This window comes from Bombina bombina, chromosome 4, assembly GCF_027579735.1.
Source record: "Bombina bombina isolate aBomBom1 chromosome 4, aBomBom1.pri, whole genome shotgun sequence".
Taxonomy (NCBI): domain Eukaryota; kingdom Metazoa; phylum Chordata; class Amphibia; order Anura; family Bombinatoridae; genus Bombina; species Bombina bombina.
Genome location: NC_069502.1, coordinates 1,101,088,648 through 1,101,105,835, shown reverse-complemented (window position 1 = coordinate 1,101,105,835; position 17,188 = coordinate 1,101,088,648). Strand labels below are relative to the sequence as shown.

General features: G+C 40.5%; 1 protein-coding gene across 2 annotated transcripts in view; it reads left to right on the top strand.

Annotated features, from left to right (window-relative positions):
* The window catches only part of EML4 (EMAP like 4), a 401,715-nt gene that overhangs the window by 53,129 nt on the left and 331,398 nt on the right, over positions 1-17,188 (top strand). For both annotated transcript variants that reach the window (XM_053712326.1, XM_053712325.1), the window contains exon 3: positions 4,703-4,831. In XM_053712326.1, coding sequence (XP_053568301.1) covers positions 4,703-4,831 — 129 coding nt within the window. The remainder of the gene's footprint in view (positions 1-4,702; positions 4,832-17,188) is intronic.

The following is a 17,188-nucleotide window of genomic DNA, read 5'->3' as shown; positions in this document are numbered from 1 at the left end:
TGCAGTGGCACCCTATCTGGACAACATTCTGGTTCAGGCGCCATCTTTGTGCATAGCAGAATCTCATACAAAGATCTTGTTGTCTTTTCTTCGTTCCCACGGTTGGAAGGTCATTTTGGACAAAAGTTCTCTTGTTCCGGCTGCAAGATTGATCTTCTTAGGGACCATTATAGATTCCCTATCAATGAAAATATTTCTGACGGAGGTCAGAAGAGCCAAGATAGTTTCCGCTTGCCTGTCCCTACAGTCTGCGGTACTACCATTAGTGGCCCAATGCATGGGGGTAATTGGGTTGATGGTAGCTTCCATGGATATAGTTCCCTTTGCCCGGTTTCCATTTGAGACCTCTTCAGCTATGCATGTTTGCTCAATGGAACGGGGATTTTACAGATCGATCAACAAGAGACTCCCTACCGTGGTTACTGTCTCAAGAACATCTGTCCCAGGGGACGTGTTTTCAGAGACCCTCTTGGGTAATTGTGACCAGTAAGCAGTCTGGGACTCATTGAAGGTGCAGGGACTTTGGTCTCAGGAGGAATCTGCTCTCCCTATAAACATTCTGGAGTTGAGAGCGATCTTTAATGCCTTGATGGCTTGGCCTCAACTGGCTCTAGCCTGGTTTATCAGGCTCCATTAGGACAACATAACCTCAGTGGCTTACATCAACCACCAGGGGGGGAACTCTGAGTTCCTTAGCCATGGAGGAGGTGGCACAAATCAGTGTGCGGAGGCTCACAATTGTCTGTCATCCACATCCCAGGATAATTGGGAAGCGGATTTCTTGAGCAGACAGACTTTCCATCCCGGGGAGTGGGAACTCCATTCGGAAGTGTTCTCCAGGTTCACAACCAAATGGGGGTTGCCGGGATTTGATCTGATGGCTTCTTGTCTAAACACCAAGCTCCCAAAGTACGGTTTGAGGTCGAGAGCTCCTCAGGCCTTTCTGATAAATGCTCTGGCAGTTCCTTGGAACTTCAGGTTGGCATATCTTTGCTCCGTTTGCTCTCCTTTCACGAGTCATCGCTCGGGTCAAGCAGGAGAGAGCGTTGGTGATTCTAATAGCTCCTGCATGGCCTCTCAGGATCTGGTATGCAGATCTAGTAGAAATGTTGTCTCTACCTCAGTGGAGACTCTGAGAAAGGACCTTCTACTTCAGGGGCCCTTTCTTCATCCAAATCTCATTTCTCTGAAGCTGACTGCTTGGAGATTGAACGCTTGATTTTAGCTAAGCGTGGACTCTCTGAATCGGCCATTGAGACCATGATTCAGGCTTGTAAGCCTGTCACTAGAAAGATTTGCCATATGATATGGCGTAAATATCTTTATTGGTGTGAATCTAAAGGATTCTCTTGGAGAATCTTATCTTTTCTACAGGTAGGCCTGGAGAAGGGGTTGTCTGTCAGTACCATCAAGGGTCAGATTTCTGCTCTATCTATGTTGTTGCACAAGCGTCTGGTGGACATGCCGGATGTACAATCCTTTTGCCCTGGTCAGAATCAGGCCTGTGTTTAAATCTGTTGCTCCACCTTGGAGTCTTAACCTTGTTCTTAAAGTTTTGCAACAGACTTCGTTTGAGCCTATGCATTCCATAGATATTAAGTTATTATCTTGGAAGGTTTTGTTTCTTACTTCTATTTCTGCCTCCCGGAGGGTTTCTGAACTCTCAGCTTGACTCTCCTTTCATGCAGATAAGGCAGTTCTTCGTACCAAGTTTGGTTTTCTTCCTAAGGTTGTTTCAGACAGAAATATTAATCAGGAAATTGTTGTTCCTTTGATATGTCATAATCCTTCTCATAAGGAACGTTTGTTGCACATCTTAGATGTTGTGCGGGCTCTTAAATTCTATTTTCCGGTGACTAAGGATTTTCATCAGTCTTCTGCATCGTTTGTTTGCTTTTCTGGGAAACGTAAGAGACAGAAAGCTACTGACACTTCTTTCTCTCTGGTTGAGAAGTATTTTTTGTTTGGCATATGAAACTGCTGGACAGCATCCACCTGAGAGAATTACAGCTCATTCCACTCGGGCTGTTTCTTCTTCTTGGGCCTTCTTCAAGAATGAGGCCTCTGTGGAACAGATTTGCAAGGCTGCGACTTCGTCTTCTTTGCACACTTTTTCTAAATTCTATAAATTTGACACTTTTGCCTCGGCTGGGGCTTCTTTTTGGGGAAAGGTTCTTCAAGCAGTGGTGCCTTCTGTTTAGGTTACCTGTCTTGTCCCTCCCTAATCATCTGTGTCCTCTAGCTTTGGTATTGATTCCTAACACTAATTGCTTATTCCATGGACTCACCGTGTCTTAAGAAAGGAAACCAAAATTTATTCTTACCTGATAAATTTATTTCTTGACACGGTAAGTCCACGGCCCACCCTTATTTTCAAACAGTTTTTTTTTATATAAACCTCAGGCACCTCTACACCTTGTGTTATTTACTTTCCTTTTCCTTCAGTCGAATGACTGGGGGTTGTGGGAAGGGAAGTAATACTTAACAGCTTTGTTGTGGTGCTCCTTCTCTCCTCCTGCTGGGCAGGAGTGATATTCCCAACTGTAATTGCTTGATTCCGTTGACTCACCGTGTCAAAGAAATACATTGATCAGGTAAGCATACATTTTGTTTTTCATTACTTTGGAAAATTGTAACTAGAGCACAGGTGAAATAATCAGATAAGTAACAATGGTTACCAGCCTGCTTTCACCCATTAGCTGATTTCACCTAAGCTTTAGTTAAGATATCATGAAAATCTGGCCTTGAGGACTGGAGTTGAGAAACATTGTTGTAGGCTATTGTTATATTGTTAAGCTTGTACTACATTCATGTTATATGCAGCTCACTGGTTCTATAATACATTAGGGGAGTGTAATCCTCTCTTTTTACTAGATTGATTTTGTTTAAAGGGACACTGAACCCAAATGTATTCTTTTCAGATAGAGCATGCAATTTGAAGCAACTTTCTAATTTACTCCTATTATCAATTTTACTTTGTTCTCTTGCTATCTTTATTTGAAAAAAGAAGGCATCTAAGCTAAGGAGCCAACCAATTTTTGGTTCAGTCCATGGACAGCACTTGTTTATTGGTGGGTGAATTTATCCACCAATCGTCAAGAACAACGCAGGTTGTTTACCAAAAATGGGCCGGAATCTAAACTTACATTCTTGCTTTTCAAATAAAAATACCAAGAGAATGAAGAAAAATTGATAATAGGTGTAAATTAGAAAGTTGCTTAAAATTGCATGCTCTATCTAAATCATGAAAGAAAAAAATTGGGTTCATTGTCCCTTTAAGAAAGTTGATCAAAGGCTTTATTGCCCAATAAAGCTGCTAAACAATATATGTAATCTTTAAATATCCATAATACACATATATGTAACAAGAATTATATAGAGGAACTTTTAAAAATATCACTTTTCTCAGTCTAATAGTTATGAATGAACTCATGGCTTTTACACCATGTGCAGAGATTCAGCGATGTTATATTGATCACCGGCAAAATTTAACATAAATGCATTCAAAAGGAACACAGCGTCAAACTACATAATCACTAGATTATGGTGAAAGCCAATGTGTCTAACAAATCAGTAAACATCTGCAGAGAAAGTTGGGAAAAGCTGAATGAAAAAACATTTCTGGCAAACTTATTTGAAACCTTAAATTAACAACTGCATGCTGATACTTTTCAAGGGATTTGTGTTAAAACTCTATTTTTTTCTACTTCATCGCTTTTTACTAATTGGTACTTTTGTTATTTTAAAGGTAGTTAAGAGCTTATAAAGCCAATTTCCATAGATCTGGATTAATTGCACAAACTTCATGATGCATTTTTATTGTTTGTGCTGTATATCATTAGGTAGGATGCAAATATATATATAATAATTAGATTTTATGTGTATCCTTACAACTCTTGTTCAATGCATCAGCTTTGCCTTAATGCAGTTCTCTCGCTGGCTAAAAAAACACTGCTTTTCAACTTTGTAAAATTCCACCCTGCCTTCGCGATTTCAGAAATCTGTATACTAATCTGCTACTACTGCATTCCCAACAAGTCAAAAAAGACTGCATTTTAGTTAATGCAATATATATCATTGATTATAAAAAAAAGCAAAATATATATCCAAGCTTCTCTTTATAAATGCTCTGAAAACTAAACTCACTGTTCTAACCTCAGCTGAAAAAATAATTTCTGCATGCCTAACTTTCATAACTGTCTGTTCCCATAGCTTGCCTCGTTGGGCTTTCGTCTCTTGCTCTGCTGGATATCTCACAGTTGCCTGCTCATGTCTTTGATTGACATTTCTTGATATAACGGACGGCCTAATTTATTTTATTCTAGAATATGTATGTATATATATGTGTGTGTGTGTGTGTGTATATATATATATATATATATATATATATATATATATATATATATATATATATATATATATATACTTTTTGAAACTATAAGTCTTTTAGACTGGATCAATTTTTAAAAGAACGCATGTATAAAATGATCTGTTTAAATTATAAATAACTTCACAGATTTCTCTATGAGGAACTGTTAGTAGATATATGCAGTTTTGCTGTTGAATGAAAAATCAGCCTGAATTATTTAACCAATTGACTTTTTAAGATTTCTATTTTCTTTCAGCGCCTCTTATCTCATTTGTTGTTATAAAAAATTACTGTTTGACTTTACTGAATTTTTTGCTTTATGTTTAATTTCAGTGTCAAAAGAAGCTCCACAATAGAGAAATCACATAATACATGGGATAACTCTGATGACAGCCGAAACAAACTGATGAGAGCTGCATCAACCTCAAAATTAACCTCAAAAGTTTCCAAAGTTTCAGACAAGTAAGCATTTTGCCAGCAGCGTGAATTTATGGTATGAACTACCTTTATTTTTGGAAAAATTATTTAAATTTACATTTTCTTAATCATACATTATTTATAGGCTTCTATGTCCCATGAGACGTGATGGTAGGAAAACCACACTTTAAGAAATTCAGAAAAATCCAGTTTTATTTTTATGCTATAGAAACTTTAGTTAAAGGGACATAATCCTCATATGCTAAATTATTTGAAAGTGATTCAGCATAACTGTAAAAAGCTGACATGAAAATATCACCTGAACATTTCTATGTAAAAAGGGAAGATATTTTACCTCAGCAGTGTGAGTGCTCTGTGAACAGTTATACTTCAGCTGCAAGTTGGGGGGAAAAGTAGCAGAGTGTATCAACAGTACTGAGGTCATGCTTTGCTTTGCAGTGTTCTCATGAGATTTCACTGAAATCTTGTAAAATTTCATAGTAAACTTCCTTAAATTGAATAGGAAAATAACATGACTGTGCCTGCACATGCCAGATTCACGCTCTCTTGCAAGTCCTGGGACTAGCATTCAGATTACAGTGGGTGTAAATACTTAAGAAATTTTGAGGTAAAATATATTCCTTTTTTAGGTTCAGGTGATATTGTCTAGTCAGATATTTACAACTGTACTGTGTCACTTTCAAGTGCTTCAAAATTTGGGTATCGTGCCCCTTTAAATTATTTGATTCTGACTTTTCTCTACTCTGATATCTCTATTTCTTTTTTAAGACACGATGAGTTGACGGATCATCTTAATTACTAATGGGATATTCACCTCCTGGTCAGCAGGAGGAGGCAAAGAGCACCACAGCAGAGCTGTTAAATAGCTCCTCCCTTCCCTCCCACTCCAGTCATTCTCTTTGCCTACGTTAGTGATAGGAAGAGGTAAAGTGAGGTGTTAGAAAAGATTCTTCAATCAAGAGTTTATTATTTTTAAAGTAGTGCCATAGTGTGCTACTTTGTTCTAGGGTGTACCTGTAGTCCATATCAGTCTCTACAGGAGCGCTTTGGTGGCTTTAAAGCAATGGGAACTTGTGGGACCTAATTCTCACTGCACCTCCCATACTGATGCTGCCCTGACTCAGAAAACCTGAAGGATTTTTACTCAGGAATTTTGTTTCTTTCCAGGTCCATGGGAGGGAGAGGACATCATAAACCTGGGACCTGCCTTGCTGCCAGGAAGAAAATGAGGTAAGTGCTAACCTTTTTTTCTGGGGGTAGAGATCTCAGAGAAAGTTTGTCACTTTCTTGAATTTACATATAACCTCATCAAATTGGATTCAGATTCTCCTAGTTTTAACAGGGGACATTAGGCAGTTAGGACGCAGTCTTTCATTCCTGGTCTAATAATAAGGCTGACTGGGTGAAAGAGTCACTATATCTGCACACAGCTTGCATTGTGTTTTAGACATGTGTAGTTGTCTACGGACTTAGAGGGCTGTGCAATACTTTTGTATCATCAGGTGCACAAAGGAGTCTCTACTCATGACTAAAGGGCTGAGCAGTTTTAGATGAGTGCTGACACATGTCGCTGTTCAATTTGTCTGCTTGATCCCGGGGGGCTATAGTTTGATAATAATGACCGGGAGAGGACATGTTTTCCTCTTTGTTCATGTACCCTACCGGTGTGAGTGCAGTGTGTTCGGTGTTACCGCGATGACACCAGTGTTTCATCTTTTAAATAGAGATGGAGCTTTATTTTTTTTTATTTTCACTTTGCTCCCGACGCCTTTACTTAGACAATGGTGACCGGGAGATGTCTTGGGTGACGCTCACGAGGGGCGGAGTTGGTAAAAAAAAAAAAAAAAACGGCGCCAATGTTTTCTTCCTCCCTCCTGTAAGTTATGAGTATAAGCTAGGAGTGGAGGAGGGCGCCATATAGAAATCTCTTCCTTTCTGTCACTTCCGGTTATCAGAAGACACAAAGGAATTTCAGTATAAATGATTGTGCTTCAGTCAGTGCTATTATGTGCTCAGTTTTTGGTATAGGCAGGCTGTCTGACGCCTAAGTACCGTCCTTCAGAACAAGCTGAGATATTGATAGGGTTCTGCAATTCCCTCATACATCTTCAATGTTCGACCTAGTGAAAATAAAGATGTTACTTTTTAACTTTAAAGAGACAGTATCACTTGCTATATGTTGAGCTTTATTAGCAACTGATTACGTTTTTAATTCATTATTCTGCTTTATGTGAGGCAGGTTGTGATTAATGAAGTGCGCATTACTGTTTTTTATCCCACATGCAGTACCCTGCTTTTTTCTTGCAATTTCCATCTGGAATTGCTGCACAATACATTGCTTATTAAATGTCATGGCAATGTTTATGAACAGCAATGTTTCAAAACTAATTTACTTGCTTCTGCACACAGAAATAAGAAATTACTTTTAAATTTTAAAGAGACGGTCACATGCAGTGCCCTGTGGTTCCTTGCAATGTCATGGCAATGTTTATGAACAGCAATGTTGACATACTAATTTACTTGCTTCTGCACACAGAAATCAGAAATTACTTTTAAATTTTAAAGAGACAGTCACATGCAGTGTCCTGCGGTTCCTTGCAATTCCCATCTGGAATTGCTGCACAAGACATTGCTTTTTTAATGTCATGGCGATGTCTATAAACAGTTATATTGGCATGCTAATTTAGCTTGCTTCTGCATACAGAAATAAGAAGTTACTTTTAAAATTTAAAGAGACAGTAATGTTTTTTTATGTGTCAATTTTTAATAAAGAATTTCACTTTTTTCTGAAATTACTCCTTCAAAGGCGTTTGCTGTTTAGGAGTCTGTGGAAGCTCACATGCAGTGCCCTGCGCTTCCTCTCACACTCCACCTGGAGTAGATCTGCATTTCATGCATTATATGTTTTTATCACATGGTAGAACAACATTTCTAGAGGAATTATTCTCAATCATTCAGGGTGATTGATTCAGTAGTGGCTATTACGAATGGTGTAATCTATCTAGTGCTAGTGCGTCAAGTAAGTTATAAGGAATGGAAGAAACCGCATTCCCTATATTTAATATTGATGTTTCCCATAGTCGACTCAGGATGGAGTAGTTTCCAGCTTAGCTAAGAGAACTACTATACCCTTAGAGGAGAGTTGGGGTTTTCAAAGGTCCTATGGACAAAAAATTAGAAAATAATGTACACCAGGGTTTCCAAGGCAACCAGCTGTGTATTTTGCTACCGTCACTAGTGAGACGCTATATTGGTTTGATGCTAAGCCAGAAACTCCCCTGGATAAACTCCAGGAGAGGATATTAGCTTTCAAATTGGCTCATTCCTTTGTTTCAAATTCTTTCCTTCAAGTTATCAATCTGGGAGCATAGAAGCTCACAGAGCCTTATGGTTAGAACATTGTTCTACGGATGTATGCTCTAAGTCTTAGCTTTTAGCGATTCCTTACAAGGGGAGGACCTTGCTGGGACCTGGCTTGAAATTATCTCTTGAAATTTAAAGAATTTAAAAAAAAAAAAAATCCAAATAGCCTGCTGTTGAATCAAAGACAGCATGAAGGACACGCCCGATCCGGGATCGGATCTTGTAGGGGGCAGTCTTTTCGTCTTCCCTCAGGCTTGGGTTCGAGATGTTCAGAATCCCTGGGCAATAGGAAATAGTGTCCCAGCGATTCAAATTAGAGTTCAAGAGTTCCTCCCAGAGGCAGGTTTCTGTTTTTGAGATTATCTGCAGATAAGACAATGGAGAGCCGTTCTTACACTGCGTAGGAGGCTCTCAGTCCTGGGAGTGATTGTTCCAGTTCCATTACAGGTACAGGGTCTGGGTTTTTTATCCCAATCGGTTTGTGGTTCCCAAAAAAGAGGGAACCTTCAGATCGCTTTTTAGATCTCAAGAGTCTAAACAAATTTCTTAGTGTACCGTCCTTTAAGATGGAGACTATTCGTTACATTCTTTCCTTGATCCAAGAGGGTCAATTTATAAATCATCTCAAGTTCTAAAGTTTGCCTTCTGGACAAACGCGTCCAGTTCGTGGCTCTTACTTTCGGTCTTGCTACAGCTCTGAGTTATCACAAAGGTTCTGGGATCGCTATTGGTGGTGCTTCAGTTACGGGCATTGCAGTGGTGCCCTATCTGGACAACATTCTAGTCCAGGCGTCATCCTTACGGCAAGCAGGATTTCACTCGGACATGGTGTTATCCTTCCCGTGTTCTCACGGGAGGAAGGTAAATTTGGAAAAGAGTTCCTTAGTCCTAAGCACAAGGGTATCTTTCTTGAGAACCTTAATAGATTTCATATCAATGACGAATTTTTCTGACAGAATGTCAGGAAATCAGAGATTATTGATACTTGTCTAGTCATTCAGTCCACTCCCTGGCCTTCAGTGGCTCAGTGCACGGAGGTAATCGGGCTGATGGTGGCGGGAATGGTCATCATCCCGTTTGCTCGGTTCCATCTCAGACCTCTGCAGTTAAGCATACTCAGGCAATGGATCAGAGACTATACAGATTTGTCTCCTCGAATACTAGTGGAGCAGGAGACGAGGGATTCTCTTCAATGGTGGTTGTCTCTGGTTCATCTCTCCCATGGAACCTACTTTCGCAGACCATCTTGGGTGATTGTGACAACAGACGTCAGCCTTCTAGGGTGGGGAGCAGTTTAGGGCTTCCTAAGGACTCAGGGGGTTTGGACTCAGCCAGAGTCTGTTTGTTTTCTCCTATAAACATTTTGGAGCTGAAAGTGTTCTACATTGTTTTTCTGGCCTAGCCTCAGTTAGCCTCGGTCCAGTTTATCAGGTTCCAGTCAAACAAAATAACGTCAGTAGCTTCCATCAATCATCAGGAAGGAACGAGGAGTTCCTTGGCAATGTCAGAAGGTTTCCAAAATAATTTAGTGGACGGAGGCTCATTCTTGCTGCCTGTCGGCGATCTACATCCCAGGGGTGGATATCTGGGAGACTGTTTTCCTGAACAGACGGTCTTTTCATCCGGGGGAGTGGGAACTCCATCCGGAAGTGTCATATCTTCCACCTTGGAGACTTCCTTTGCGGAAGGACTTTCTAATTCAAGGGCCCCTCCTTCATCCAAATCTGTTTTATCTGAAACTGACTGTTTGGAGATTTAACGTTTATTATCCAAGCAGGGTTTTTCTGACTCGGTCATTGAGACCATGATTCAGGTTCGTTAGCCTGTCACTAGATAAATTTATCATAAGATATGGCTTAAATATCTCTATTGGTGTGAATCCACGGGCTACTCATGGAGTAGAGTTAGGATTCCTAGAATTTTATCTTTTCTCTGCGAGGGTTTGGAGAAAGGGTTTATCGTCAAGTTCCCTAAAGGATCAAATCTGTCTTTTTCTATTTTGTTACACAAGTCTGGAAGTTGTCCCAGATGTACAAACATTTTGTCATGCCTTGGTCAGGATCAGGCCTGTGTTCGAACCAGTTACTCCTCCTTGGATTCTGAATTTAGTTCTCTGAATTCTTCAAGGGGCTCCATTTGAGCCTCTGCATTCCTTGGATATTAAGTTTTTATCTTGGAAAGTTTTATTTCTTGTTATTCTTCTGCTCGGAGAGTGTCAGAGCTCTTGGCATTACAGTATGAATCTCCTTATCTTATTTCCATTCAGATAAGGTAGTTTTACGTATTAACTTAGGATTTCTTTCTAAGGTTGTTTCTGACCGGAACATTAATCAGTAGATTGTTGTTCCTTCCTTGTGTCCTAATCCGTCTTCTAAGAAGGAAAGACTTTTGCACAATTTGGACGTGGTCCGTACTTTAAAGTTTTACCTGCAGGCGACTAAGGACTTTCGTCAGACAGAAAGTTACAGCTACTTTCTTTTTGTCTGATCATACGTTTTGCATATGAGACTGCTGGACAGCAGCATCCTGGGAGAGTTATGGCTCATTTCACGAGGGCTGTTGCTTCCTCATGGGCATTCAAAAATGAAGCTTCTGTGGAACAGATTTGCAAGGCTACAACTTGGTCCTCTCTTCACACTTTTTCCAAGTTTTACAAATTTGACATTTTTGCCTCGGCTGAGGCTGTTTTTGGGAGAAAGGTTCTTCAAGCAGTGGTTCCCTGTCTTGTCCCTCCCGTATAATCTGTGTACTCTAGCTTGGGTATTGAATCCCATTAGTAATTAAGATGATCCGTGGACTCATCGTGTCTTAAAAAAGAAAAGAAAATTTATGCTTACCTGATAAATTTATTTATTTTTTGTCACGAGTCCACGGCCCGCCTTGTTCTTATAGACAGGTTAAGGGTTATTGTAAACTTCACACGCCTCTGCACCTTGGCTTTTCCTTTCTCTTCCTAACTTTGGTCGAATGACTGGAGTGGGAGGGAAGGGAGGAGCTATTTAACAGCTCTGCTGTTGTGCTCTTTGCCTCCTCCTGCTGACCAGGAGGTGAATATCCCATTAGTAATTAAGATGATCCGTGGACTCATCGTGTCAAAAAAGAAATACATTTATCAGGTAAGCATAAATTTTCTTTTTTTGCCAGTACACAAATTAATGATGATAATAATTCAAAAACCTAAATAATGCTTACCTAATAATTTTGTTTCCATCTGTATGGGAAGAGTCCACAGCTGCATTCATTACTTGTGGGAAATACTGAACCTGGCCACCAGGAGGAGCCAAAGACACCCCAGCCAAAGGCTTAAATACCTCACCCACTTCCTCATAACCCCAGTCATTCTGCCGAGGGAACAAGGAACAGTAGGAGAAATATCAGGGTGAAAAAGGTGCCAGAAGAAAAAAAAAATCAAATTTAGGGCCGCCCATCAGAGAGCACAGACGGGAGCTGTAGACTCTTCCCATACAGATGAAAACGAAATTATATCGGGTAAGCATAATTTGTTTTCCATCTTATTATTGGAAGAGTCCACAGCTGCATTCCTTACTTATGGGAAACATATACCCAAGCTCTAGAGTACACGGAATGCTAACGGAAGGGAAAAAATAGAGGCAGACCCTAATCTGAGGGAACCCCAGCCTGCAAAAGCTTTCTCCCGAAGGCTGCTTCAGTAGAAGCAAAAACATCAAACTTGTACAGGTAGCCGCCTTACAAATCTGATCCATAGAGGCCTCATTTTTGAAGGCCCAAGAGAGAACCACTGCTCTCATAGAATAAACCGTAATCTTCAGAGGAGGCTTATGTCCCACCGTTTCTATGCTAAACGGATGACACTCTTCAGACAAAAAGATAAGGAAGTCGAAGAGGCCCTCTGACCCTTATGCTTCCCGGAAAAGAGACCAAACAGAGGTTTGTCTAAATTCTTTCGTGGCCTGAAGATAGAACTTCAAGGCACAAACCACATACAGAAATAAGTTGTAAACATTCCTTCGACGAAGAAGCATTAGGATATAAGAAAGGAACCACAATCTTTTGATTGATGGTGTGAATTGACACAACCTTAGGAAGAAAACCTAACTTGGTTCGTAGAACAGCCTTATCGGCATGAAAAGCCAGATAAGAAGGGACGCATTGCAAGGCAGCAATCACAGATACTCTGCGCACAGAAGCAATAGCCAGTAGAAAAGGAACCATCCAAGACAACAATTTAATGTCTACTTTATGCATAGCCTCCACGGAGCCCGTTGCAAAACCTTAAGGACAAGATTTAAACTCCCAGCAGAGCCTTAACAAATGACTGCACATCTGGAAGCTCTGCAAACCTCTTGTGCAGTACTACAGACAGGGCCGAAAACTGTCCCATCAGGGGACTTGCAAAAATGCCCTTCTCCAGTTCATCCTGGAAAACAGAATAAGTAGGTCCTCTACACCTTATGATAGATGCGACGAGCAACCAGCTTAAAAAAAAAGTAAAAATAACTCTCCGAAAACCCTCTCTTGGCTAGGACTAAGCGTTCAATCTCCACGCAGTCAGCCTCAGAGAATCTAGACCTTGATGAACAGAATCCTTGGTCAGAAGATCCCTGTGACAAGGTAATTAGATCCGCGAACCATTTTCTTTGCGGCCAAGACGAAGCAGTCAGTATCACTAACGTCTCCTTGACTCGAGCCACTACACTAGGAAGCTGTGGTAACGGTCGGAAAGGATAAATGTGATTGAACCTCCAAGGCACCGCTAATGCATCTGTTAGCTCCGCCTGAGGATCACTGTACCTCGACCCCTATCTGGATAGCTTGGTATTGAGATGTTATAAGCTCTTCCTCTAGCAAATCTCTGCAAACACTCGAGATGGAGAGACCATTCTCCCGGATGAAAGGATTGTCTGCTGTGTAAGTCAGCTTCCCAGTTGTCCACACCTGGAATGTGGATCGCTGACCGCGAACAAATGCGGGTCTCCCCCACACCAGAATCCGTGATACTTCCCTCAAAACTAGAGAGCTTCACGTTCTCTTTCTCCCCCCCCCCCCGATGGTTGATGTAAGCCAACGAGGATATATTGTTTGATTGGAATCTGATCTGGGATGAACCCAGCAGAGGCCAAGCCTTCAGAGCATTGTATATTGCCCGAAGATCCAAAATAAGATCAGGAGGGAGCTTTACCTCCTGAGACCAGAGGCCCTGTGCCTTCCTGGCACTCCAAACAGCTCCCCATTCTGACAGACTCGCAACCGTAAAAACAAGAGGAGGAGGGTATCCAAATATGCCAAAATATCTTTAATATGATATATTAAATCATAACAAAGTCAGAAAAAAACATGATGTTTCAGGGCCCAAGCCCCTTAATCATGTGTTAAACAATTGTTCAGATTCACCTGTTTAAATAGCCTTACAACCGTAGTCACAATCACCCAGGATGGTCTTGAGACAGATGTCCCTCAGAACAAGTGATCCGGACAAAACCACCAAGAGAGCAATTCTCCCGATTGGATGTCCAGAGAATCTGTTGAGACAGATCCGAATGATCGCCGTTCCACTCGTTCAGCATGTGCATTTGCAACATCCTGAGGTGAAACTTGGCAAAGGAAATGATGTCCAAGCTGGACACCATGAGACCAATCTCCTCCATACCCCGAGCCACAGATGGCCTTAAGGAGATCTATAGGGCAAGACATGTTGAAGCTAGCTTGCAACGTCTCTGGTCTGCGAAATATTCTCATGTCTATGGAGACTATTATAGTACCCGAGAATTCTACCATGGTACTTGATACAAGAGAACTTTCTCTAGATTATCTGCCATCCATGGGATCGAAGAAGACAGAGGAGATATTCCGAATGGTCCACTCTTCGAAACATTTCTTTAGCTAAACCAAAAGGAAGGGCAATAAACTGGAAGTGCTGGTCCAGGAATGCAAACCTTAGGAACTGGAAGTGGTCCTTGAGGATTGGTACGAGAAGGGAGCATTCTTCAGATCTATCGTGGTCATGAACTACCTCTCTCTAATGAGGTGAAAAATTGACCTTATTGTAGGTAGTTTCTCCACTAAGCGCGGCAACAGCCGCCGCCGATTGAAACAAATATCCTGTATGTTGAAAAATCTTTCTTAGCAGATATTTTTTTTTTTCCATCTTTTTTTTTATCCATTGGCTCTTCAAACGAAGAACTATCGTCAAGCAGGGATAGTAGTACGTTTAGCAAGGGTGAAGATAACGCCATCCCATTTAGGGACAGAACCTCACAACTCCATTGAGAGTCCAGGACTGGGGACAATTTGTTAAAGGGAGAAGACTGGGAAAAGGAATGTAATCCTGTCCCATTAATTCTTAATAATGTTCACCATCTAACAGGAGCAGGGAAGGATAACGAACCACCCTGTCCTTAAACTTTATCCAATTTTGGAATTAAAGGTTCAACAGGCAATTTGGCCTCTGGAACCTCTGAATGCGCTAAAAACTTCCTTTAGAAGAAAGCGCAAATTCCTAAACTAAAGTCTGGTTCCTCTGCAGCCGGAGGTTTAGCGGTAGCAGACTCTGACTCAGAATGTTCATACTCTGAGTTCTCAAAAAGAACTTCATCCTCGGATAACCCTCCGTTAAATACATTAAATGATCTGATGTACTCTGGGAAGGACTGCAATATGTAACCTTTCGCTTGCGCTTAGCAGGGCGATGTAAAGCATTAAAGGCCGCAGATACTGCCGTCTGAACTGCGCGGTAACGTCTGGTGAAAAAAGGCTCCCTCCAGATGGAGGATCAGCAATGCTATGGGAAAACTGCATGTGTAGAGATATAAGAATGTAGGGTACGCACCTCACTGGATGACAACTCCTCAGAGGTGGACGGCTCCATGGTTTCAAACATGTTTGATATTATCACATTATCAAGGCATTTGGAACATAATTGAGAGGGCGAAACTAAGGCGACCTCACCATATCAACAGGAATTACTCATTAGGAATAGAGGGAGTGTCCTCTAAAGTAACAGAATCCTCCTTCGCTAGTGCAATAACCGGAGAACTAGAGAAAGAAAACATCTTATTTTATTTAAAAAAAACAGCACTCTTATACCCCAATGGCTGGGGCACTCACCACCTCCTATGACCCAGACAGTACAGAGATTTATGCTCCTCTCTGATAGACACCCGGTCAGGAAAAAGGGAATGAATCACATGGTGCACAATGCAGGACCGTCCATGCTATGAGAGAGCGCGCCAAGCTTGTAAGCTGCATGGCTCTCAAAGTGAAAGTGAAACCTTTATATTCCATAACAGCCCATAAGCCCATAACATGTCACACATAAAAGCAGCATAAAATCAAATAAACATATAAGATAAATCCCCTCTATTCAATACTCCCCCTAAGGAGATATTAACCCTTGATTCTATACAGATAAAAGGAGTCACACTGTGACCCTGTCTTCTTACGTTATCATACATGTATAAAATATGAAACAATCTTACCAGAATCTACGCGATGGAACAGGAACACTGCCCTTCAAGTGTGACAGATAGTAGCATCGCTTCTGACATGGACTTGAGTGAAGAAAGCAGACAGCGAAACTCTTCAACGCTGATTGCCTATGGAGCTGTTAAAATGAGTCAGGATGGTTTTGCAGAAAGACTTTCCCTGCATCTCCGAACTCTAACTTTCATGCTCTCACTGAGAGGCTGACAGGACTACTTAAAACTACATTGCAAAATTGTTAGAGAAAGTAAACAAAAATTGATACTATATAAGCACTTGAATAACTTGGAATTGGAAAAAAGTCACACACATTAAAATATTAATCTTTATTAGAACATATTAAAATCTGGGTGTATTAAAACTAAAGTGCTGGCAATATTCCAGTTAAAGAACTGGTTATCGAGGGGGGAACAGTTACATGGTCATAAAGTGGACTGTTATACAGGTAGCAATATAATTGGGTTGTAAAGCCTCAAATGAGAGACAATATACACTTTGTAGGAGAAAGGCCTAATTACCAAGTATATGGGTTGTACTAATATAATGATCACACTAGTAGCTTGGTCAGCATGTGCGACTCAAGTACTATAATAGTTTGGGATATTAGGGATGTTAGGCTATAAGACCATGAAGCGAATACAGTGTGACGCCCCTTGATCAGATAATTGCATAGCTTGCTGATCGCTGAATTCAGCAATTACCAACTGAGTGACCAGTGCTCAGGTATACGCTTACTAAATGTAGTGAATTAACTTGCTGATAGCAGAAATAAACTGCCATTCACAGCCTCCCATATAAATACTCTGACACTTCTGTTGTGAAAATTATTATTCATTTGGACCAAAATAATTAGGTCATATAGTATGTAATTACAGAGTACCGAGTTACTGTGTATTATCTCACGCATACATTATATAGAGCTATTCGCCTGGTTGTGTGATAGCTCCTATGAGAATTGGCGTGATTATATTAATAAAGTAGTTACAATACTACTAGTAAATTATCATGAGTGTAACTAGTCTGCTTATCAATATATTAAAGGGACAATCTACACCAGAATTTGTATTGTTTTAAAAGATAGATAATCCCTTTATTACCCATTCCCCAGTTTTGCATAACCAACAGTTATATTAATATACTTTTAACCTCTATGATTACCTTGTATCTAAGCCTCTGCAAACTGCCCCTTTATTTCAGTTCTTTTGACAGACTTGCAGTTTAGCCAATCAGTGCCTGCTTCCAGATAACTTCACGTGCACGAGCACAGTGTTATCTATATGAAACACATGAACACCCTCTAGTGGTGAAAAATTGGTAAAATGCATTCTGAAAAGAGGTGGCCTTCAAGGTCTAAGAAATTAGCATATGAACCTCCTAGGTTGAGCTTTCAACTAAGAATACCAAGAGAACAAAGCAAAATTGGTGATAAAAGTAAATTGGAAAATTGTTTAAAATGACATGCTCTATCTGAATCATGAAAGTTTATTTTGGCCTAGATTGTCCCTTTAAATTCACACCCTAGGTGTATACTGTGCTTATTACTAGGCAACGTAAAGT